This window comes from Cervus elaphus, chromosome 20 (genome assembly GCF_910594005.1).
Source record: "Cervus elaphus chromosome 20, mCerEla1.1, whole genome shotgun sequence".
Taxonomy (NCBI): Eukaryota; Metazoa; Chordata; class Mammalia; order Artiodactyla; family Cervidae; genus Cervus; species Cervus elaphus.
In genome coordinates this window covers 66585882-66610697 of record NC_057834.1, presented here as the reverse complement: position 1 = coordinate 66610697, position 24816 = coordinate 66585882, and the positions used below count along the sequence as shown (strand labels likewise).

Here is a 24816-nt window from a genome sequence, read left to right as displayed (position 1 = left end):
TGATATTTGACTATTTTAACCTACAAAAATGGAAAATTATATGGTTCAACTTAATAATTAAGGAACTCTATGACAAAATGAGGTTATTATTGTCTCTCTTTTTTTTATTGTCTCTTAAGACTTTACTTTGACATATAAAATTAGTAAGCTACCAAAATGTTGGAAAATGTATTATCATATATATAATTTTAATTCAACAAGCGTTTAATGTGAAAGTCATATGCTGCCATATATTTTACTCTTAAGTAAAGCATAGTGTTAATTTTCTACTTTCAACTTGAATGTAGAGTGAAGAAAGAAATGAGAGGTTCCCTGACATAACTAAAAGAATACAAGTACTATGGAACATTAAAACTAGGAGAAAGATGTACTGATGTACTTGCACAGGATATATTTTCTACATATAAATATATCCATTCCAGAAATATAAATTGAACCCCTAATAGGAACTGGGCACTCTCTGTGATTTTTTTTTAAATACATCATCTCATTATCCCTATCTTATATGTGAGGAAACTGATAATCCTGAAAGATTTCAGTAGACTTGCTTAAATCACTTCTGGTATAGCTAGGATTTGAACTCAGGTCTCTAACCCCTTCTCCTATGGCATGGTTGTCTTGCCATTTAGAATTACTTATGGAAATTTAAGGGCTTCCCAGGTGACTCAGTGGGTAAAGAATCTGCCTGCAAGGCAGGAGACACAGGAGAAGTGGGTTCGATCCCTGGGTTGGGAAGATCCCCTAGAGGAGGACATAGCAACCTACTCCAGTATTCTTGCCTGGAGAAACCCATGGACAGAGGAGCCTGAGGGGCTACAGTCCATGGGGTCACACAGAGGCGGACACATCTGAAGCCACTGAGCACACAGGCATGCATGGAAGTTTAACCTTACAATGTGTATACTTCGTTTTAGGTATATCTTTTCTCTTAACGGTCTTTGTTTACTTTCTTGTGTTGCAGGCTACAACATGATTCATTTTACCCCACTGCAGACTCTTGGACTGTCTAGGTCATGCTATTCCCTTGCTGATCAGTTAGAATTAAACCCTGACTTTTCAAGACCTAATAAAAAGTACACCTGGACTGATGTTGGGCAGCTGGTGCAAAAATTGAAAAAGGAATGGAATGTTCTTTGTATAACTGATGTTGTCTACAATCATACTGGTATGAACTTCATTAACTGCTTCTATTAATTTTAACGAGAATATTGTATGCTAATTATTTCATTCCTTGCTGTTTTATTTAACAAATCTTGAAAACACAAGTAATGATTAGGTGTCCTTCAGTTTAAAAAATGACTTGAGATAGTATCACTTTTTTTTTCCAAAGAAAGCAGTATTAATTGAAGATATAATTAATACATAAGTATTTTACATGTAATGATTATAAAAACAGAAGTATGATCATAGGAAAAAAGCCACATATTTCAACTTACAATATTAATACTTTCCAGAACGACAAATGAATCCTGTATAGCGATAGCTCTGGTACCCTAGCATATATTTGGAAAAAACTGAATGATGTTATTTGAAGAGAAAGCTAATGGTAAATTCTTAGAACTTTATTGTATCTTTTACATGTTAACATATGTTACTACCGTTAACCTGTCTTGGGTCCCAGATTTCTTTCCAATATCCAGTTCCATAAAATACGTTCTAAGCTTCTAGATGCTGTTCCTCAGAAACATCAGCTGTCATTGCAGCTGGGCCTGGAGGAGCCGCTAGTCCTGATCAGAGTGCACCTTGCAAATACTCTCTTCTATTTGCTGTGGTATAGAGAAGTCAGAAAACCACTGATTTACATATGTAAACAACAAGGATTCCAGGTGGTACAAAACATTTAACAACAACAAAAAAATCTCTGCTGTGTCATAAAACCATTTCCCAAGTAACCATAGCAACTATGAAGATATTTAAAAGCTCAAAGATTCAGTTCATCAATATAAATAATAATCTCTAACTATAATAATAAAAATTCAAAGTTAGACAAAGTAGGTATATTCTAAAGTGTGTTGTTTCCGCCTGCACCTGAAAACTAAGCATCAGGGTTCACAGTGAAGACTTCCTAATATCCAAGAATTCAATATTCTTCACTTGAAAATTTGACATTATTGATAACCACTTTGACATCTTTTACTATTATTCATATCAAATTTATCAAACCACATAATGGAATTATACAAATTATGATATGACTTAGGCATCTGTAACAGAGAGACAGAAAAATATAGTAACATAAGACTGAAATTATACTTATTTCTATAAAAAATTAAGTAGGCATTCTAAGATTGGTGTGGTAGCCCACCCGTTATAGGGCACTGAGTTCTTTCTCTCATGATGCTCTGCTGTCCAGCACTTTTGCTCCCAACTCTTCATCAAACATAGCCACTCCAGCTCCTGATATCACCTTCTACCCAGTGGAAATGAGGAAAGGGAAGTAATGTCTTTTAAGGGCCTGATCTGGTGTATGTATCACTCCCGCTCACATTGCATCAGATGGGGTTTTGTCTCTTGTCACACCTGGCTATAAAGGAGCTTGCAGTGTAGTCTTTTGCTGGTCAGCCATGTCTGTCACTGAACCTTGAGAATTCTGTTACTAAAGGGACAGAGTGAGTATAAAATTTGGGGTACGGTCACAGACTCTGTCAGAGACTATTTCTAAAGCATTTGAGAGATTCTGTGTAATATAAAAGAAGTGAGCATTACTTCCACCTTACTTGAAAAGTGTTGCATATCATAATATCTTTCCCACGAAACAGGTTTTCATTAAAAAGTTACTTTCCAGGGGAAGTCGACTTCCAGAATGGCAGTATGAGTGCTTCACAGACCCTCTACCCTGCAAAACAGCTACAACTGGTGCAAATTATTTTTAAAATACCAGTCTCTGAAAATTGTCCTAAGGGTATTCAGCATATAGAGAGACCCGTATTCAAGAAACTCTATTAAATCTCAAAAAGAGTAGTCAGTCTATGACATTTGAACCACAACCCACTCCTCCCTCTGTCCCCTGCCTCAGATCAGAGTGACGATATGTCTGTTCCTAGCAGGTGCTGTAAGGACACCAGGCTCCCCTTCTCGCTATGGTTGAAAAATGCAGGTGTCCAGCATTTCTTGTTTTCCACTTTCAGCACTATATTACAGAAACTACTCTAGGCAAGAGCGGATGAGCGATCTGGGACACCCTTCCCCCACCCAGCCCCCATTTATAGAGAGAAAGTTCTACCCCATGCACAGCAGGTCAGGAATACTGAACCCTTGCACAACTTGCTTGTGGGGTTGGGGTTCCACACCTGGAGAGCTAAGCCAAGAAAACCGGAGGCCACTGTCTCTGCTACCCGCGGGGGAACAGTGACATGGATGTGCTGCCCAGGGGAAGAGATGTGCAGTAGAAGCAGAGCCAGAATGGAATAACTTTACCTGGCACATAGCAGGGGAAGCTCATGCCCGTGAGCGCTGTTGAAAGCAGTGGTAAACAATCAGGAGAAGGCTGGTATCTTCATGAGGGTAATACCCTATGCCGTAGGCCAGCTAGTAGTCCAACGGAGAGAACCAGGAAAGAGACAGTAAAGCAGAGCCTTCCTACGGTCAGAACGGACTTCAGAGACAAGCTTCAAAGACTACCCCTGCCAAAGGACCCAGATTTAACTGGGTCATATTATGGTACAATTTATGCTCTGGAATCTTATAAAAAATCATAGCACAGTCAGCCTCAGTAACAGCTCAGGAGAGTAATAGCTGAGTGTTATAGCTGATACCAATAGAAGCAGACAGCTTAATTCAGTTCAGTTCAGTTCAGTTCAGTCACTCAGTCGTGTCTGACTCTTTGTGACCCCATGGACTATAGCACTCCAGGCCTCCCTGTCCATCACCAACTCGCGGAGCTTACTCAAACTCATGTCCATTGAGTCAGTGATGCCATCCAACCATCTCATCCTCTGTCATCCTCTTCTCCTCCTGCCTTCAATCGATCTTTCCCAGCATCAGGGTCTTTTCAAAAGAGTAAGTTCTTCACATCAGATGGGCAAAGTATTGGAGTTTCAGCTTCAGCATCAGTCCTTCCAATGAATATTCAGGACTGATTTCCTTTAGGATGGACTAGTTGGACCTCCTTGCAGTTCAAGGGACTCTCAAGAGTCTTCTCTAACACCACAGTTCAAAAGCGCCAATTCTTCAGCACTCAGCTTTCTTTATAGTCCAACTCTCACATCCATACATGACCACTGGAAAAACCATAGCTTTGACTAGATGGACCTTTGTTGGCAAAGTAATGTCTCTGCTTTTTAATATGCTGTGTAGGTTGGTCATAACTTTTCTTTCAAAGAGCAAGCGTCTTTTAATTTCATGGCGGCAATCACCATCTGCAGTGATTTTGGAGCCCCCAAAAATAAACTCTGTCACTGTTTCCGCTGTTTCCCCATCTGTTTGCCATGAAGTGATGGGACCAGATGTCATGATCTTAGTTTTCTGAATATTGAGCTTTAAGCCAACTTTTTCACTCTCCTCTTTCATTTTCATCAAGAAGCCCTTTTCTTCTTCTTTGCTTTCTACCATAAGGGTAGTGTCATCTGCATGTCTAAAGGTATTGATATTTCTCCCAGCAATCTTGATTCCAGCTTGTGCTTCATCCAGCCCAGCGTTTCTCATTATGTACTCTGCGTATAAGTTAAATAAGCAGGGTGACAATATACTGCCTTGACGTGTTAATAGCTTAATAGACTTGACAGCTTAATAGACTACCTCAGAGGCTACACACTATGGGGGAAGTAGACTTCCCTAAAATATTCCAGACAAGCAACCCAAAAGACCTGGAGGGCATGGGATCAGTATCCAGATTTTCTGCAATCATATTATCTAATTACCAGTACCCAGCAAATAATTGAGACATGTAAAGAAACAGCAAAGTGTAACCCTTACACAAGAAAAAAGCAGGCAATAGAAATCACCTTTGAGAAGTCCTAGATGTCCTACTTGAAACAGACTTTAAAGCAAGTATTATAAATGTATTTAGAGAACTAAAGGAAACCAACTTAAAGCTGTAAAGGAGGATTTTATGATGATATCCCATCAAGAAAGAATATCATAAATAGATTAAAAAAATTTTTAAAGACCTAAATGAGAATTCTGAAATTGAAAAGTAAATAACCAAACTGAAAAATTCAGTGACCGCTGTTCAGCAGTATACTTGAGTTGACAGGAGAAAGGATTAGTGAACAGTGACTATGCAATGTAAAGAACAGAAAGAAAAAAGATAAAAATGCACAGAGCTTCAGTGGAATGCAGGATTTGGAAATACCAGAAGGAGGGGAAAGAATGGAAACCTTCAGCATCAGTTTACACATTCTAAGACTCAGGAACCTTCAAGAACCCTAAACAAAAGAGAACCACGCTCAGACACATCATAGGAAACATTTTGAAAGCCAAAGACTTAGGGAATCTTGAAAGTAATATCTTGAAAGAAGGTATTGTCAGAGTCCAAAAAAAAAATTCAAATATATTCTGTCTATATGCCACATACTTTAAATTCAAAGATACAAATAGTTTGCCCATAAAAGGATGGAAAAAGATAAACCTGAACTGTTAGCTTGGAAGTCCCTCTCTGACCACTGCTAAGACGGCTTAGCCTTGTACATGCACAAGGTCTTCCAGACTGCCAGAGGTGAATGTGACTTGTTTTTAATGCCAGCTTCCTAGAACTCACCCTGGGTCAGGGTGTACTTCATTGTTCACTCAGTGTTTGGTTAGAGGTTGTATTTAAGTCCCTTTGCCAGGGACTTTCTGTCCTGTGTTGATGGGTGTGTATGTGGTTTGAGGAATGCTTTCAAGTCTAATGTCCTTCCAGGATGCCCCTGAGTAGGTGCCTAGCACACATATCCAGCCTTTCCAAACCCCATAGTTGCCAGTGGTCCCAGTAGGGTTCTTCTCAGCAATCTCTTTCCCTGGTTCTCTCTATGAAATTTCTGGTCGTTCTAATGTTTTTCTTGTATCATGGAGCTATTAGCATTCTCTTAACTGCGCCTCATCAAGGTCTCTGTTATTTTCAACAACACTGTTAGGCACAGAGTTCTCCACTCACTCTGCCAAATAAATTCAGTCCTTTCAGGCAGAGCTCTTCAACCTTAATGCCTGTCATGCCTCTTGAGCAGAACACCTGTGCCACTGCCCACTTTTCCTGGGGCAGCCATTCTGACTGTATTCAGGCAGGAGGCATCAGTCTCTGATCTTCTTGGTTGTCTCTCCCATGTGGAACCTCCTCCTTATGAGCAAGCTCCAGGTCTGGGGGGCAAGTAGAGCCTCAGCATTCTGGGCCCCCCACAGCTCAAGAAGGACAGTTACCCTACACATTGGCATTTGGTGAAGGAAAAGAGTCAAGGTTTTCTCTGCCTGCAACCTGGAATAGAGCTTTTACAGCTTGGAGCTAGAGGGAATGAGAAACAGGCAGCCTCTGTCTCCCAGAATGAAACTAACCCTAGACAAGGAGTTGGGAGGAGAGGGCATTGCCATATTGGCCACATCTGCCTGGAGTAGAGCAACAGGGGTAGAGCTTCCATAACACGTAGATGGTTGAGTGAATAAGGGAGCAGAGTGTGGTGGGAAGAAAATGAGAGTGTGGGGAGAAAGTGGAAGCAGTAGGTGCAGGTTGGTTTTCAAGGTGTTTGGTCTTGATACTAATAGACGCTGCAGAACTTCGGAAAATAACTCTATTTAGATAAGATGTGTGTTTGTATTCATAGCTTTGGGGAGGTACAAGCATATTTAAAGATCCAGAAGAAAGAATCTCACCTCCCTCCCCCTTCAGATAACAAAAAAAGACATGATATGTAGGGGGGGGGAAATATAAATGACATTTTGGATGCAAAATCTAGAATCTAGAGCTAGATGGGGCTGAAGAAGGGTCTATCACTTAGGAGACCAGAAGTAAGAAGGAGGACTTTCGAGGGAGAATAAATTTCAGGGGCTCTTTTCCTGCCCTACAACTGAGCAGCCAGACACTGAGAAGCCTAAACCAGAGCTGAAGATGCAGGTAACTTTCTGCTTTAACAAGGTCAGAGAACTTGAAGTCAGGGCAAAAGCCCAGTCTACCTTAAAGGGAAAGAGGTCCTTTGGGTTTAGAAGGAGCATTCCAAAATATTGTTCTCCTAAGGACCACCAAAACAGGCAGAGGACAAGACCCTTCTTAACTCCCACCATAATAGTAAATATGATGATATAATGAATCAGTGTTGATCCTATTTACTGTTAAAAACTCTTACAACAGAAAAGAAAAATGTATGGTGAAATAGATGATAGGATACCATAACCAAAAAGTTGTTTTCATACTACTACAGTATCATTATAAAATATTGATATCTAACATATAAGAAAATGAGTGACAGATGTTGATATTTTATTTCAGCTTTAAACCTAACTTCAGTCTAATTACATGATAATCCTTTATGTTTCCTTTTTCTTTAAGCTGCTAATAGTAGATGGCTCCAGGAACATCCAGAAAGTGCATATAACCTTGTGAATTCCCCACACTTAAAACCTGCCTGGGTCTTAGACAGAGCACTTTGGCATTTATCCTGTGACGTTGCAGAAGGGAAATACAAAGACAGAGGAGTACCTGCTTTGATTGAAAATGATCATCAAATGAATGTCAGTATGTATAGAGGAATACCGCACTTTTAGTACATAATTTCTAAAGTATAAATTAAGTGTCCTTTCGAAGATCATTTAGAACCTGTCTTTTAAGGTGCTAAATAATACTTAGTAAAATGATTTTAAATATGTGTTCTAACTATTAATATTTTTCAGTGCATTCGAAAAATAATTTGGGAGGATATTTATCCAAAGATTCAACTCTGGGAATTTTTCCAAGTAGATGTTCACAAAGCAGTCGAGCAATTTAGAGGACTTCTTACACAAGGTAAAGGTTATACACTAGAATGTTACTATCAATTTTAAGAAATTTACTATTACTCTTCTCTTGGTTAACACAGTATTAAATCTGTTATTATTATATGGTATTTGTGTTATTTTTGATGTTCTAACACTATGATTCTGGAAGCTATCTGTGAGTTAGCAGAGATCTGTAAAGGCCATGCCATTCAGTTCAGTTCAGTTCATTCGCTCGGTCATGTCCGACTCTTTGCGACCCCATAGACTGCAGCACCCAGGCCTCCCTGTCCATCACCAATCCCCAGAGCCTACTCAAACTTATGTCCATCGTGTCAGTGATGCCATCCAACCATCTCATCCTCTGTCATCCCCTTCTCCTCCCACCTTCAATCTTTCCCAGCATCAGGGTCTTATCCAGTTAGTCAGTTCTTCGCATGAGGTGGCCAAAGTATTGGAGTTTCAGCTTCAGCATCAGTCCTTCCAATGAATATTCAGGACTGATTTCCTTTTGGATGGACTTGTTGGATCTCCTTGCAGTCCAAGGGGCTCTCAAGAGTCTTCTCCAACACCACAGTTCAAAAGCATCAGTTCTTTCATAATAAACAATTATTTCCCTTGGGGACTGCTTCTTATATTGATTCCTTAGCAAAATGCTCAGAATACCATACAGCTCAATATACATTTGTTAAATGAATGTTTAACATGGCAGGTAAATAGAACAGATTATTTCAGCCGCCAAAAACTTGAAACAGGCTTCAAAACTGAGAGATGTGATAGTCTTCTGTTGGCTAATGTAGGAATCTTAACTGAGGTAGTTGATGGTACCTCAGTTAACTTAACTGAGTTCTAGTTAATGGTACCTACCTTTAACACTGGGCTTCTCAGGTGGCATTAGTGGTAAAGATCCCACCTGCCAATGCAGGAGATGTAAGAGACATGGGTACCATCCCTGGGTCGGGAAGATCTCCTGAAGCAGGGCATGGCAACCCACTGCAGTATTCTTGCCTGGAGAATCCCATGGACAGTGGAGCCTGGCAGGCTACAATCCATAGGGTCGCCAAAAGTCAGACATGACTGAAGCCACTTAGCATTCACATGCGCACCATTAAGGCCACCTAACCACTAGTGGACTGACTCAGATACTAGCCAGTAGCAAAGGTAAAGAAACAAATCTCCAGTTGAGGACAAAATTAACCTTAAGAAGTTAATCACTGTGTCACTGACAAAGTAGGATAGGAAAAACCATGCCAAAAGAGAAATTAGGATTTTTTAGGAAGCTAATTAGAGAAATTATAAAGAATATATCTACAGTTAGTATAGGACAACCTAAGAGCAAGGATCTTTGAAGGCTCTTAAAATAAGAAATCCTCTTCCTTATCCAGAAAGTTGAGCTTAAGTAAGGCCCAGAAACACTGCCTTCAAAGTCAAAGTCATTATGTTTGAGGCCCTGGAAGCTTCGGGTCAGGTTCACTCTTCTAGCCTTCACATTTGTGTAACATCTTAATACATGAATTTTTAATATTATCTTTCCTTCATGTTTTATCTTACTGAAGTGCCTCCATTTTCCCTTTCCTCTGATATTTATAAACTGTATTATTTATTTGCAATAATGTATGCTCATAGTAAAGAAAAAAAGCCAAACAGGACAAATATATAATAAATAGAATATGTAACTTCCTCTCCTCCAAAATCTACTTACTAGAAGGAACTATTATTTAATAGTCTCTTGTGTTTCTTTTCAGACTCTTTTTTGAAAGAAATTCCAATTTTATATAGTTAGGTACTGTAAATTACATTCATAAGTTTTATATTTATATCTATTTTATACATAAATAAGACTGCAGTATACAGACTGTTTAACAAGTTGTTCTTTTAGTTGACAACATGATCTTATTACAGCTAATTATTTCTTTTTAACTTCTAGATAGCAATACACTGCTTTAAAGTACTTGAATTTCTTTTAACCATTTTGGTAAATTATTTGTAGTTCATTTCTCATTCATTCATTTAATACATATTTATTGAATCACCTATTATGTGCGAGGCACTCTTCCAGGTAGGGGGATTCAGTGGTAAACATAGCAAGCCCTGGATCCAGAATAACTTATATTCTTACAAGTGATACTATAGAAAATAAATCCTTGTGCATGTTAACTTTACTTGCTTTGGGACTAAATCAGTAGGACAAATTGTTAGACAGAATTCATAGGTCAAAGAGTATACAAATTTAATGATAAATTTGTAATAGATGTTGTCAAATTGCTTTTCAATACAAGTTGTACCAGTTTATGTTATCACTAACTATAACATCATCAACATTAGATACCATTTAATCTTTGTCAATAGGCAAAATATTCATTATTTTTATTTTTATTTCTTTGGTTATGAATGAAATATCTTTTCATGTGTTAATTAGCCATTTATAATTCTTCCATTAATTGCCTTTTAATGTTCTTCCCCTATTTTTCTGTTGGGTTGCTCATCTTTTTCATATTGACTTATTATAACTGGTGGTTCCTTATTATAGTAGCCTCAGCTATATCCTCCTATTATGCTGTTGATCTTTTAATCCTTGTTTACTGTGGTTTCCTCCCCTCACTGTACCCAAATTTAATGATCTTTTCTTCTATGGCTTCTAATTTTACATTGTGCCTAGACCTTCAAACAACATTCTGTTTTCTTCTGAAAATCTTATTTACAGTTTACTTTTAAATATTTAATATACCTGGAATTTATATAAAGAAGATATTAACTTTATTTTTGTTTTAAAAAGTGATACTGGGTTGATATTCCATCCTTTTAAACTGGTTTGGGATACCAAGATAATACTTCATAATGTATAATCATATGCTGAATATTCATGGGCCTGTTATCTATGCTATTCCAGTGATCTGTCTTTTAATCTAGCACTACTAATCACTTTTATAATATACACTGATTGTGTAGTTTTACCTCTTTTTAAAACACTTCTTGGCATTTTTCAGGTATGTTACTCTTCCAAATTTACCTCAGAAACTACATCTTTAAATCTATTTAATATTTGTTTTACTTTGTTTACACTTTTATAAGCCATTTCATTTAGAATAAGCCAGATATTAATTAACTAAAGTAAAATCAAACCCAGTGGAGGCAATCTTCCACTGATTTACTAGGAACAAGTTTCGGAATAAGAATGAAAACTCCCCCTACAAAGCATTTATTTACTTTTTTCATTTTTTATTATTATGTAAGAAGAGAATGCTAGTTGGTGAAAAGGAAAAAACAAAAAACAAACTTGTCTGCTTCTTTCAGAGAAAGTCAAGTTGTTAATAAGACTTAAGTTTTAAAATAGAAAGCAATCTTTGAGTAAAAAGAACTCCTAAAGTTAGTGTCTTTGGTAGCACCTGGGAAGAAAATGTATACCATCAACATCCTTAAGTAAATGTGTACCATCAACACTAGACCATTCAGGTGTGACCTAAATCAAATCCCTTACGATTATACAGTGGAAGTGACAAATAGATTCAAGGGATTAGATCTGATAGAGTGCCTGAAGAACTATGGACGGAGGTTCGTGACATTGTATAGGAGACAGGGATCAAGACCATCCCCAAGAAAAAGAAATGCCAAATGGCAAAATGGTTGCCTGAGGAGGCCTTACAAATAGCTGAGAAAAGAAGAGAAGCAAAAAGCAAAGGAGAAAAGGAAAAATATACCCATTTGAATGCAGAGTTCCAAAGAATAGCAAGGAGAGACAAGAAAGCCTTCCTCAGGGATCAATGCAAAGAAATAGAGGAAAACAATAGAATGGGAAAGACTAGAGATCTCTTGAGGAAAATCAGAGATACCAAAGGAACATTTTATGAAAAGATGGGCACAATAAAGGACAGAATGGTATGGACCCAACAGAAGCAGAAGATATTAAGAAGAGGTGGCAAGAATACACAGAAGAATTATACAAAAATAACCCAGATAACTATGATGGTGTGATCACTCACCTAGAGCCAGACATCCTGGAATGTGAAGTCAAGTGGGCCTTAGGAAGCATCACTACAAGCAAAGATAGTGGAGGTGATGAAATTCCAGTTGAGCTCTTTCAAACCCTAAAAGATGCTGTGAAAGTGCTGCACTCAATATGCCAGCAAATTTGGAAAACTCAACAGCGGCCACAAGACTGGAAAAGATCAGTTTTCATTCCAATCCCAAAGAAAGGCAATGCCAAAGAATGCTCAGACTATTGCACTATTGCATTCATCTCACACACTAGCAAAGTAATACTCAAAATTCTCCACGCTAGGCTTCAACAGTACGTGAACCATGAATTTCCAGATGTTCAAGCTGGATTTAGAAAAGGCAGAGGAACCAGAGATCAAATTGCCAATATTCGCTGGATCATCAAAAAAGCAAGAAAGTTCCAGGGAGACATCTATTTCTGCTTTGTTGGCTATGCCAAAGCCTTTGACTGTGTGGATCACAACAAACTTGTGGAAAATTCTTAAAGAGATGGGAATACCAGACCACCTGAGCTGCCTCCTGAGAAATCTGTATGCAGGTCAGGAAGCAACAGTTAGAACTGTGCTTGGAACAGCAGACTGGTTCCAAATAGGAAAAGGAGTACGTCAAGGCTGTATATTGTCACCCTGCTTATTTAACTTATATGCAGAGTACATCACGAGAAACGCTGTGCTGGATGAAGCACAAGCTGGAATCAAGATTGCTGGGAGAAATATCAATAATCTCAGATATGCAGATGATACCACCCTTATGGCAGAAAGTGAAGAAGAACTAAAGAGCCTCTTGATGAAAGTGAAAGAGGAGAGTGAAAAAGTTGGCTTAGAACTCAACATTCAGAAAACTAAGATCATGGCATCTGGTCCCATCACTTCATGGCAAATAGTTGGGGAAACAGTGACAGACTTTATTTTTGGGGGCTCCAATTTCACTGCAGATGGTGATTGCAGCCATGAAATTAAAAGACGCTTGCTCCTTGGAAGAAAAGTTATGACCAACCTAGACAGCATATTAAAAAGCAGAGACATTCCTTTGCCAGCAAATGTCCATCTGGTCAAGGCTATGGTTTTTCCAGTGATCATGTTTGGATGTGAGAATTGGACTGTAAAGAAAACTGAGCACCAAAAAATTGATGCTTTTGAACTGTGGTGTTGGGGAAGACTTTTGAGAGTCCCTTGGACTCCAAGGAGATCCAACTAGTCCATCCTAAAGGAGATCAGTCCTGAATATTCATTGAATGGAATGATGCTGAAGCTGAAACTCCAATACTTTGCCCACCTAATGGGAAGAACTGACTCATTGGAAAAGACCCTGATGCTGGGAAAGATTGAAGGCAGGAGGAGAAGGGGATGACAGAGGATGAGATGGTTGGATGGCATCACCGACTCAATGGACATGAGTTTGAATAAGCTCCGGGAGTTGGTGATGGACAGGGAGGCCTGGCGTGCTGCAGTCCATGGGGTCACAGAGTCGAACGTGACTGAGTGACTGAACTGAGCATCTTTAGTGCCCTAAAAAATGTATAGAATACCTGAATACTAATTGAAGCAGAAAGGTGGGACTGGGGTTGAACTGGTAGGAATTGCTGTGTTCTTCTGCAGTGTTTTTTTTTCCCCCAGTCAGCATCTCTCTCTCCTCTTTACCCAACCCCGCCTCTCTGTCTCTTTCCTTCTCTGTGTGTGTGTGTGTGTGTGTTAGGTTTTTGCAGAAGGATACATAGGGAGGAAGGAATGCTTATGAAATAAATAGTTATTTTATTTTCTAAGAAAAAAACAATAAATTAAAAATATGAAATAAGTAACAGTTATAATCTCCTTATACATATCTGCATTTAAGATATAATATTTTCTTTCTTTCAGAAAATAGGAAAACAACAAGGCCTGATCCAAATCACCACCTTAAGATAATTCAGGATCCTGAATACAGACGGCTTGGCTGTACTGTAGATATGAATGTTGCTCTAGCAACTTTCATACCACATGAGTATGTTTTATATTTTACTACATACTAAAGAATAATATTACTTGTAAACCTTTACAACTATTCTGATTACATTTATGGTATTATTTTTATGCTATTTGTTAACAGCCTGAGTAGAAAATGAAATAAAGTAATTCACTATAACTACTACTTCCAACACATGACATTTCCCCTTTTGTGGTAAAAATGTATACAACTGGAAAATTTCTTAAGTCTTAATTAAGGTCCTGATGAATATATTTAAAGTTTCTATGACCCGTATTAGAAAAATTTCAAATGTAGAGTTTGTAGAACCATTAAATATTGTTCGTATTGCTTTATCTACTTCAAGCAATGGGCCAGCCGCAATTAACGAATGCTGCAATTGGTTCAGGAAGAGAATTGAGGAATTAAATTCAGAGAAACATCAACTCATGAACTATCATCACGAACAGGTTTTACCTACTTCTTTTGAACTGCTGTTTTTCTTTGAGTTTTAATACTGTTTTTTGCTGCTGTTATTGACATAAGTTCATGTTTTCTAGGCAGTCAATTGCCTTTTGGGAAATGTGTTTTATGAACGACTGGCTGGCCATGGTCCTAAACTAGGACCTGTTACTAGAAAACATCCTTTGGTTACCAGGTATTCCATTTTGTTTTCTTCTCATGAAAGGTTAAAAATTGAAAATTGTATTAAACTCTTAAAGTTAACCTAAATTTGAATTTCCTCTAATGTGTGACCCAGTATGTTTCTTAAATTGAAATAGCAGTTTTGATCTGGTAACTAGGTTTAATATTAGGGCTTCCCTGGTGGCTCAGAGGTTAAAGCGTCTGCCCGCAATGCCGGAGACCTGGGCTCGATCCCTGGGTTGGGAAGATTCCCTGGAGAAGGAACTGGCAACCCACTCCAGTATTCTTGCCTGGAGAATCCCATGGATGGAGGAGCCTGGTGGGCTACAGTCCAGAGGGTCGCAAAGAGTCGGACACAACTGAGCGACTTCACTTCACTTCAGGCTTAATATGAATTAATTTTGTTAGGCAAATCTTTAGTTAGAGAAGCTATCATCAGTATGAACCAATTTATAATCATTTAGATTCATGTTTCTGGAGGACTGCATACTTACTAATAATTTCAGTGTTAAGCAAATTAAGCAAGTATTTAGCTCCTTATAAGTAATGTACAGCAGAGATCAGGCAACTGAAGCATAGTAAAAACTTTTGCAAAATAATGTCAATACCTTAGTGATTTTCTTAGTCATTCTATGAGATTTTTAAAGTTATTACTTAGAATGTTAATCAGATATACTATAATACTCACTCAATTTCTCAAACCCTACTAGATTTACTCAAAATTTCTGATGATTTTTTCACCTGTATTGAAGTTTATTTCTTATTTCTTATAAATGGTGTCAAACTAATCTATTCTATTCATTAGGGACAAAGTTTAATTTTAATGGTATTAATTCAGATTTTCCCCAAGGAGTTTCTCTGCATGAATTTCATACTTCATTGTATCTCCCTAGATATTTTACTTTCCCTTTTGAAGACATATCCCTTTCTGCAGAAGAGTCAATGATTCATGTCCCAAATAAAGCTTGTTTTCTGATGGCACATAATGGATGGGTAATGGGAGATGATCCCCTTCGAAATTTTGCTGAGCCAGGTATGTCTTTTTTGTTAACTTCTCTATGGACAGGGAAGTAAAAGTTCATGGCAAGCTCAGAATATAAATTGTTTGTTGATTTTGTTCCCCGAGTAGGCTAATGGTTTCTAAATTGTTTCACTGGAGATGCCAGAGGTGCATACAGTTTGAGAGAAGAGAACGGACTGACAGAATGAGATTCAGCTTCTTTCTCCTTCTTTCCTTTTCTACCCCTTATCTCCTCTTCCTTAACAGAAGAGTTCTTATATATCTATTTGATATTATGGTTCTACGTTGGGCAACTCATTTGTACACAGATGTACTCATTTGCATCTTTAAAAAGCCATTTGAACCTGTATGATTACAACAGTTTACTGTAAGAGATATTTTCACTCATTAGCTAGAGGAGTATTTAAGGTATTTGAATGACAGTTAAACTAGAAAACAATTTTTTTTAGATTCCCTCTTACTTAATGCTAGCTTCTTATTTTTTATAGCTGTTTCACTGCCAGGAATAATTTTGCAGAGGACCTATCAATGTATTTATTTTTTAACATTTCAGAATCAGAAGCCTGTTTTATGTCATTAAATTTAATTCAGAAGTCTCATTTTTTAAAAAAATATAGCTTTGCATTTAAGTATCTCTGCCCTCTCCTTTCTAACCATTTGAAGTGAAAAATGCCACTCTGCTCTGCACCATGGATTTAGTGTAACATATTGCCAAAGATTGGTAGTAGGGTGGAGATGGAGCTTTAAATGTTTTTGGTATAGCTTTAAAGGCCCATGATATTACCATTACTTTTCCTTTATGAAGCAACTTGAATTTTTACTATTAAGCACACATTTTTAGAAGAGACTGTAAGGTACAGTTTTAGCAAAATAGATATAAATTACTGTCAGTTTTTTAAAACTTTATCCCATACCATTTTAGATATAATTTTAACCTATATATGGCTTGTGTTAGAAATAATAAATGTGATTTAAAAACAACAGTTTTTGCTTGAAATAAATATTTTCATTTTATTCCTTGAACCATTGAAAGCAAGCTCCTTTTTTAACAGGTTCAGATGTTTATCTAAGGAGAGAACTTATTTGCTGGGGAGACAGTGTTAAATTACGCTATGGGAAAAAACCAGAGGACTGTCCTTATCTCTGGGCACACATGAAAAAATACACAGAAATCACTGCGACTTATTTCCAGGGCGTCCGTCTTGATAACTGCCACTCAACCCCTCTTCATGTAGCAGAGGTACAGATAAATAACTCATCTTGTTAAAGAAATCAGTGTTCTTTCCTAGCTTTCCTTAATGAGAGTGTACAAATACATGTTTCCTTTTGCTTGTTGAATGCTAACAGTAATATGGTGGTAGTATTTTAAAGCTTGCATAACTTGCATAATTCTGAGAATTTTTTGATGCAGATATTATGGAGTACTGGGCTATAAAACATTTGAGTTAATATTTTTATTTAAGTTAGGGACATTATATTGTCTCTGATAATACACATACAGCAATATTGCCATATATATTATTAAAATATTATCAATATTTTAATGTTAATATTTTTAAAGAATTAACCTTGTTAATAATTTAACAATATATAAATATTAATTTGTCTTATTCTTATTATTAGGTTGGTTTCAATACATTAGTAGCCACTGTGAAGTCATATAGCTTATTTCATATGATAACAATTATTTAAACACTAGCATTACAGCATATTGAAGATAGTTTGTCTCATTGATTCAATTTTCATTATCATATGGAAATGTAATTATATGTAAATGTAAACATAAAAATTTTCTTTCCCTTCTCAGATTTTTTATAGTAACTTAAGCAATGCCAACATTTATAGCATTATCTTTTATGAAACAAAAAAGATAATACTATAAATTTTATATAATACTATAAGTGCTACAAATTTTATACAATTTATAGCATTATCATTTATGTTTACAACTTTGTAAACACTTTAGATTTTCATTTATTTGTAAGATCTTTGAAAGTTTCCTAGTGACAAGTTAGTGTTCTATGGAAATGTGTGCTTAACTGAAAAACATCTATTTCTATCATTTTAAAGCAGTATTATAATGCATATGTTTCAAGTCCTGTGATGAAAAATTGCTTTGATTTGGAAGAATTTAATGAACTTTAGTTAAGGTAGTAGAACATTTTTAGCTTCAAAAAAAAGCAGAGTTTTTTTTTAATGTATGCCTTTAGCAATACACTTGTAAGATGGTTATAACATTATAGCAAAACTTAGAATACTAAAATTTAATTTGCTTAATTTTAAGTTTAAAAATCCTCTAGGGTCTTACGTGTTAGAATTTCAAGTATTTTATTAGCCTTTGTGCAAATGTTCAAAAAATTTTTTTTAACTGATCTCATTTCTGATTAGAAGTTTTGGGGAATTCCTTGGCAGTCCAGTGGTTAGAACTCCGTGCTTTCACTGCCATGGCCTGTGTTCAGTCCCTGGTCAGTGAACAAAGATTTAGCAAGCCACATAGCATGGCCAGGGGAAGAAAAAAAAAAGGAGTTTATTATCATCTGCAGGAAAAGCTGGCTTCAGTCTAGTCAGACCTAATCTTTATAATAGCTAAATGATGCACCAGCAGGTAATTTATCATTTATAGTTTAGTCAAGGGCCTGGAAATTAATAGACTAATTAGAGATATTAAAAACAAAACATAAAATAGGGTTTGGAAAGCCTAGCAGACTTGCAGTATTATGGTTTACATTTTGTAAGTGACACTAACATTTTTCTTCTTCCTTTTTTTCCCCCTTTTGTGTCCCATCTGCAAAATCTAATCTTCCTTTTTAACTGTTATATTCGCTTTATGCATTCTTTTGTTTCCTGTATGTATTGGTCCATTTTATGTTTTCTTACTTATGCACAATTAAATTTATTTGGAAATTCTCTTGGATTTCCATTTTGTCTCGCTACATGGTATTTTCCTGTGTCAAACCCATGCCTAGTCTTGCCTCCTCTCCTTCCGCAACACCATCTTGCTTTTCTCTTTGTTATTTTGTGACTGTGCTTTTTGCAGTACATGTTGGATGCTGCTAGGAAATTGCAACCCAATTTATATGTAGTAGCTGAACTGTTCACAGGAAGTGAAGACCTGGACAATGTCTTTGTTACTAGACTGGGCATTAGTTCCTTAATAAGAGGTAGGCTCATTGAAAGTGTTTTTCCCATCTAAAGCTTCAGTTTTTGTTTAAGTAGATTAAAAGGCATTGAATAGCTTTATGTACAGTGTTTAATAATGCTCAGCATAGTTATTGTTCTTTTAAACAGTCTACTCAAAATTTCTTAATATAACTGAATCCCTGTTTTCATCAGTGACAATTTCTACTTTGGGGTAAGATATCTCATTTTAACTTGAAAGACCAATGGAACGAATTGATGACTCTTGAACAAAATCACTTTTTTGTTGTTGAAAATATATAAATCTGTTTTTCATCTCTATCTGCCTAAATGATGTAATCTTGAGATTTTTCCTCCATAGATTTTATGTAACCAACATCCTAATAAGCAGCATATATTCCATTTTTTACCGCATGAGCCGTTTCTCTGGTTAAGTTGCAGAAGAGACTTTTTTGTCATTTAAACTAATGGACATTTGTTTAAATGTTTAAATCAATTTTATTTTTGATAATATTTTTGAGATCTGTTTTTGAAAATCAGTCACAATACAAAATCTAATCTGCTTTTGGATATTGCTAATGTAGATTAATGAAGATTGTAATTAATGTAGGTAATGAAGATTCTTAAAATATTCTGTAATGCTTTGCAGAGGCAATGAGTGCATACGATAGCCATGAAGAGGGCAGATTAGTTTACCGATACGGAGGAGAACCTGTTGGATCCTTTGTTCAGCCCTGTTTGAGGCCTTTAATGCCAGCTATTGCACATGCCCTGTTTATGGATATCACCCATGATAATGAGTGTCCTATTGTGGTAAGCATCCTTCCTGTTTCTTGTATTTACTTATTTTGCTAAATGTTTTGATATTTAGTTCTCTGCTGTTTAATGGCAGTAATATCCACAGTACCTCAAAATAGTGCCTTAGATTTATAAGTGACTGTGATTTAAAGGTTTTTGAGTGGTTTGTTATTTGTTTTAAAGCAAAGGAATATATCTTCAGAATGTATTTATGTACTTATCATTTTACTTCATTGGGCTATAGGATGCACTTTGCATTTGAAAGAAAATAAACGTTTGTCGTTTTACTCTTTTGTAGCATAGGTCAGCGTATGATGCCCTCCCAAGTACCACAATTGTTTCCATGGCATGTTGTGCTAGTGGAAGTACTAAAGGCTATGACGAATTAGTGCCTCACCAGGTTTGTCTATGTGTTGTTTTTTAAAATCCACAAGGCCAAAACCTGATCATTTTTACCAAATTTCTCATTGTAATTAAAACATGCACATAGCTAAGTTTTTATTTTGCTCAGATTTCAGTAGTTTCTGAAGAGCGGTTTTACACCAAATGGAATCCTGCAGCATCACCATCCAGCGCTGGTGAAGTTAACGCCCAAAGTGGCATTATTGCGGCCAGGTGTGCTATCAATAGGCTTCACCAAGAGCTCGGAGCCAAGGGTTTTATTCAGGCAAGAAGCTACGTTTTCTAGGTTTCTTTCTCAAGGTTCCGTTTTAGAGTCTTTCCAGTTTGAGCACTAATGTGTTTTCTCTGTTTCTCAGGTATATGTGGATCAAGTTGATGCAGACATAGTGGCTGTAACAAGACATTCGCCCAGTATCCATCAGTCAGTTGTATCTGTTTCCAGAACTGCTTTCAGGAATCCCAAGACTTCATTTTACAGCAAGGAAGTGCCTCAAATGTGCATCCCTGGTAATGTGAGCTAAAAAATGTTGTTTTGATTGTATTATATTGTTTAATTGTTAGTAATAATAAATATTAAATTGTTGTTACATGTCATATATGTTGTAACACAGTGCAAGTATAGATGTAGTTAAGAAAAGGAATTACAAATTTTTGATAACTTGTATTTTTACTACATGGAACAAAACCTGGAAATACTGTTAAATGTTAACATTTTTTGAGTTGTAATTTTATTTTCATCTTAATACATTTTCTTATCTCCTAATTTGTATAAATGAACTTGTATTTCTTCTATACCCAGCTAGATTTATATGTATATTCATGTACATATGTATATACATATATATTTGTGTGTGTCCAAGTATTTTGTGTATATGTATACATATATTTACATATATAAACCAAAATGGAAAATAGTTTAATATTTAAGGCACTTTGTAATCCATCCTCATCTGATTCAACCAAATAGATATTTTCACTGCTCCCTAAGTAGCCTTACTCCTACTTATATATGAACTCTTTACATCTTTCAAGGACTAAAGTTTAACCTCCTTTGAGAAGCCTTCTCTAAGTGCTCAGTAAACTCTCTGTCCTCTGAGCATATAGCAATTATAGTCTCTGTAGCACTCAGACATTATAAAATGCATTCTTGTGGTATATACTTATTAGTGCTTGATTGTTTTCTCGACATGTGTATTTAATTTCCTTATTTATTATTATATATAATATATTATGGCATAACATGCTCCTGTGCATATAGCAGCTGTCCAAGTCCGTTGACTAATTGAGTGAATGAAGCTTCTCACAAAAATGATCATATTCTATATTTGTTGCTAACTGCAAAATATTCATAACTCCCATTTTTAGAAGTTATCAACTTGAATAATTTTAGCATTAAATGTCTATTTCTTTTTTTTAACTGTTCACAAGTTTATATTCAGTAATCTCACCTGGTTGTTGCTGATATACATATATATTTTCACATGGTTGCACTCAGTGTATATAGTAATATCTCAGGGTTTTGTTTTGTTTTGTTTTTGATCAGTGATCATTCTTAAAACATTTTCCATTTTGTCAGTCCACATAATTGTGATTTTCATTATGTTGAATGTTTTATATTTTATTATGTTAGCATTCCATTTTTAACGTTTATGTGTGTGTTTAGCCGTGTTCTTTAAGATTTCATTATACACTAGGAATAACCTTTTTGTTTTGAGTACTTTTCTCAGTGTATATTTTCAGAAGTAGATTTCTGGATCAGAAGCTCTTTCATTGTCAGGTTAACAGCTTAAAGTTCAAATTATTTAAATCATAAAGTTTCAGTTTTATATATCTTTTGATCTAGCAATTCTATTTCCAGGTATGTATCTGAGAAACTCTCCTGCATTTCCATTAAGAAATATGCACAAAAATATTTATTGTAACATTATTTATAGTAGAGGAAAATCAATGACAATCGTGGTTAAATGAATACATTTTGGTATACTCATACAGTGGAATACTGTTCGGCATTTGAAATAAATGAGGTAGAGCTAACATAGCAATATAACTAAATTTGAAAAACTGCGGTGTTATCCGACAGGAAGGAAGTTGCACAAGTGTATATATAACTGGAATCCACTTACATAAACTTGGAAATATGGAGAATAGTATGTGGTGCTTAGGGAAACATGTATATGTAGTAAAAATGCACAGGATCAATGCAGACCAACCTGCAGGTAGTGGTTACCTCTGAAGGGAAAGAAAGGGAGCACAGGGACATCAGTTGGGTTTGGAATATTTTCTTAAGCGAGGTAGTGGGATCTGGGTGTTTTAACTTCTCCCTACTTTTTCTGTCTTTGAAATATTCCATTTTTAAAATGTAAGCCTTTCAAATGGTCTACTTTCTCTCCTGTCAATATTAGGAAGGTTTCACATTGTTTCCCAGAGCTAAACTGTTATTACTTGATGAAATCTCTTTTAAATAGTTCTGTTAATTTTTTAAAAACATGTGTAAAAACTGTATGTTACATAGAATTATCTACTCTCAGATTGCTTTTTTTTAAAGTTAGCTAATATAGTCAACTTTAAGTTAAATGATTTAAAACTCCTTTAGCAGTTCTTAATTTCAGATGGTTTAATATGAAATTTTGTTAAAGTTTTTATATATTCCTAGGCAAAATTGAAGAAGTAGTTCTTGAAGCTAGAACTGTTGAGAGAAATACAGCACCGTATAGGAAGGATGCTAATTCAATCAATGGAATACCAAACATCACAGTAGAAATTAGAGAACATATTCAGGTACTTCGGACTCTCATCTCACTACTGTATTTAACATTTTAAGGACATTAGAATTATTTATTGAATAGTTTTATATATTTTTTTCAAGCTCAATGAAAGTAAAATTGTTAAACAAGCTGGAGTTACTACAAAAGGACCCAATGAATATATTCAAGAAATAGAATTTGAAAATTTGTCTCCAGGAAGTGTTATTATATTCAGGTAGAGTTCAAGCTATTGACTTAATATTTAAAATGTTTTACGTATTCTGTTAATTTTGAATAAATTACTCCTAAAAATCAACCACATTTTAATTAATGTTTTCAGAGTTAGTCTTGATCCACATGCGCAAGTTGCTGTTGGAATTCTTCGAAATCATCTAACACAGTTCAGTCCTCACTTTAAATCTGGGAGTCTTGCTGTTGACAACGCAGATCCTATATTAAAAATTCCTTTTGCTTCGTAAGTATGCCTTATTTTATGGAGATTTGCCACTTTAATAATTGATAAGTTGTCTCAAGCCTGATTTAAGCAGTTTTAAGGCTTTTCTATATCCTTGTTACTCAAAGGATAGTCCAAGGACCAGCAGTATTGGCATCACTTATTGTTAACATTTTGTCCTTTTGCTTTATCATTTGTGTGCACACACGCTCTCTCACTCATACATGCTCTCTAGATAGATAGATATACATGTATACCTATGTACACACACATATATATATCTATATGTATATACACATCTTTATATATACACACATACAGTTTTTCTGAGCTGTTTGAGACTAAGTTACATGCATCATACTCTTTACCATTTCATTTTTTTAATGCCAATACATTGTTCTAATATCTGGCTATACCAGAGTTTATTTCATCAGTCTCCATTTTTTGGACACTTACTTGGACCGGTTATTTACACTTTATTCATTTCAGTTTCCTCATTTGGAAAATGAGGCTTAAAATAATTCCTACCTCTTAGACTTTATTAAATCGGATAATGCGCATGAAACACTTAACACAATTCATGGCACATAATAAATGCTCAATACATGTTATATATCATGAGTACTAGGATAATTTCCAGGAATGGAATTTCTGAGTTAGACTATCATGTATTTGAGGCTTTTAATACTGCCAGATCCCTTCCAAACAGATTATATTAATATTTTCAGCTCTATGTAAAAGTCCAGTATCCCACATCCTTACTGAGTATATGTTATTATAATCTAATGTTTAAGAGCATAGAGGATGGGACCAGACTGCCTGGATTTAAATCCAATTTCAGACTTATTAACTGTAAGAAGACAGACTTCGGGCAAGTTACTTAGGAGATATAGTGACTCTGAGAACAGTGTTTGACAGAGAGTACTAGTGATCAATAAGTGTTAGCTATTACTAGTCAAATTGGTAAATATAAAGCACTTTAAAATTACAACTCAATTTATTGTAAATATTAAGCTAATTTCTGTGTTCATAAGTCATTTGTATTTATTTAGTGAAATGTCATTTTTAAATATTAGTTCATTTTTCTGTTCTGTTCAGTTGGTTTTGCTGTTCTATAAGAGCTTTTATTAGTAAGGATATTAACTCTTAATTCAAGCCATACTTAGTAGATACATTATAATCTGAGATGAAGCAGTTTTGTGCTTCTATGGCGTGTTTATAAAATGGCACTGCTGCTGCTGCTAAGTCACTTCAGTCGTGTCCGACTCTGTGCGACCTCATAGACGGCAGCCCACCAGGCTCCCCCATCCCTGGGATTCTCCAGGCAAGAACACTGGAGTGGGTTGCCATTTCCTTCTCTAATGCATGAAAGTGAAAAGGGAAAGTGAAGTCGCTCAGTCGTGTCTGACTCTTAGCGACCCCGTGGACTGCAGCCCACCAGGCTCCTCGTCCATGGGATTCTCCAGGCAAGAGTACTGGACTGGGGTGCCACTGCCTTCTCCGATAAAATGGCACATTCCTCATCAAAGCTACTAAGATTATCTCAGGACAAGAGTCTGCACTTAAATATGATGTCCAGGTGATTCTTATGCAAGGAGTTCACTGGCTACATGTTGGTAAATACTGCAGTAGAATGGACTTGGTACTGAGGCTGCTGATTTGACTCACAAATTACAAAGGGTCAGTCCCAGGTGAGAGGAGGGACACTAGCAGAGACAGAGGCATCAAAGCAGAGCTGACAGTTTTCTAAGTTGATGGTGGGGGTTTAGTCACCAAGTCGTGTTCTAAGTTGAGGCAGAAGT

At 36.1% G+C, this 24816-nt stretch overlaps 1 protein-coding gene across 7 annotated transcripts in view; it reads left to right on the top strand.

The window, feature by feature from the left end:
- Positions 1-24816, top strand: part of AGL (amylo-alpha-1, 6-glucosidase, 4-alpha-glucanotransferase) — a 98079-nt gene that overhangs the window by 36672 nt on the left and 36591 nt on the right. For all 7 annotated transcript variants that reach the window (XM_043876561.1, XM_043876560.1, XM_043876563.1 and 4 more), the window contains 16 exons: positions 962-1165; positions 7454-7635; positions 7795-7906; positions 13728-13851; positions 14180-14282; positions 14373-14470; positions 15351-15490; positions 16531-16718; positions 18516-18639; positions 19266-19429; positions 19713-19814; positions 19926-20081; positions 20173-20323; positions 22470-22594; positions 22683-22795; positions 22901-23035. In XM_043876561.1, the coding sequence (XP_043732496.1) occupies positions 962-1165; positions 7454-7635; positions 7795-7906; positions 13728-13851; positions 14180-14282; positions 14373-14470; positions 15351-15490; positions 16531-16718; positions 18516-18639; positions 19266-19429; positions 19713-19814; positions 19926-20081; positions 20173-20323; positions 22470-22594; positions 22683-22795; positions 22901-23035 (2221 nt within the window). The remainder of the gene's footprint in view (positions 1-961; positions 1166-7453; positions 7636-7794; positions 7907-13727; positions 13852-14179; positions 14283-14372; positions 14471-15350; positions 15491-16530; positions 16719-18515; positions 18640-19265; positions 19430-19712; positions 19815-19925; positions 20082-20172; positions 20324-22469; positions 22595-22682; positions 22796-22900; positions 23036-24816) is intronic.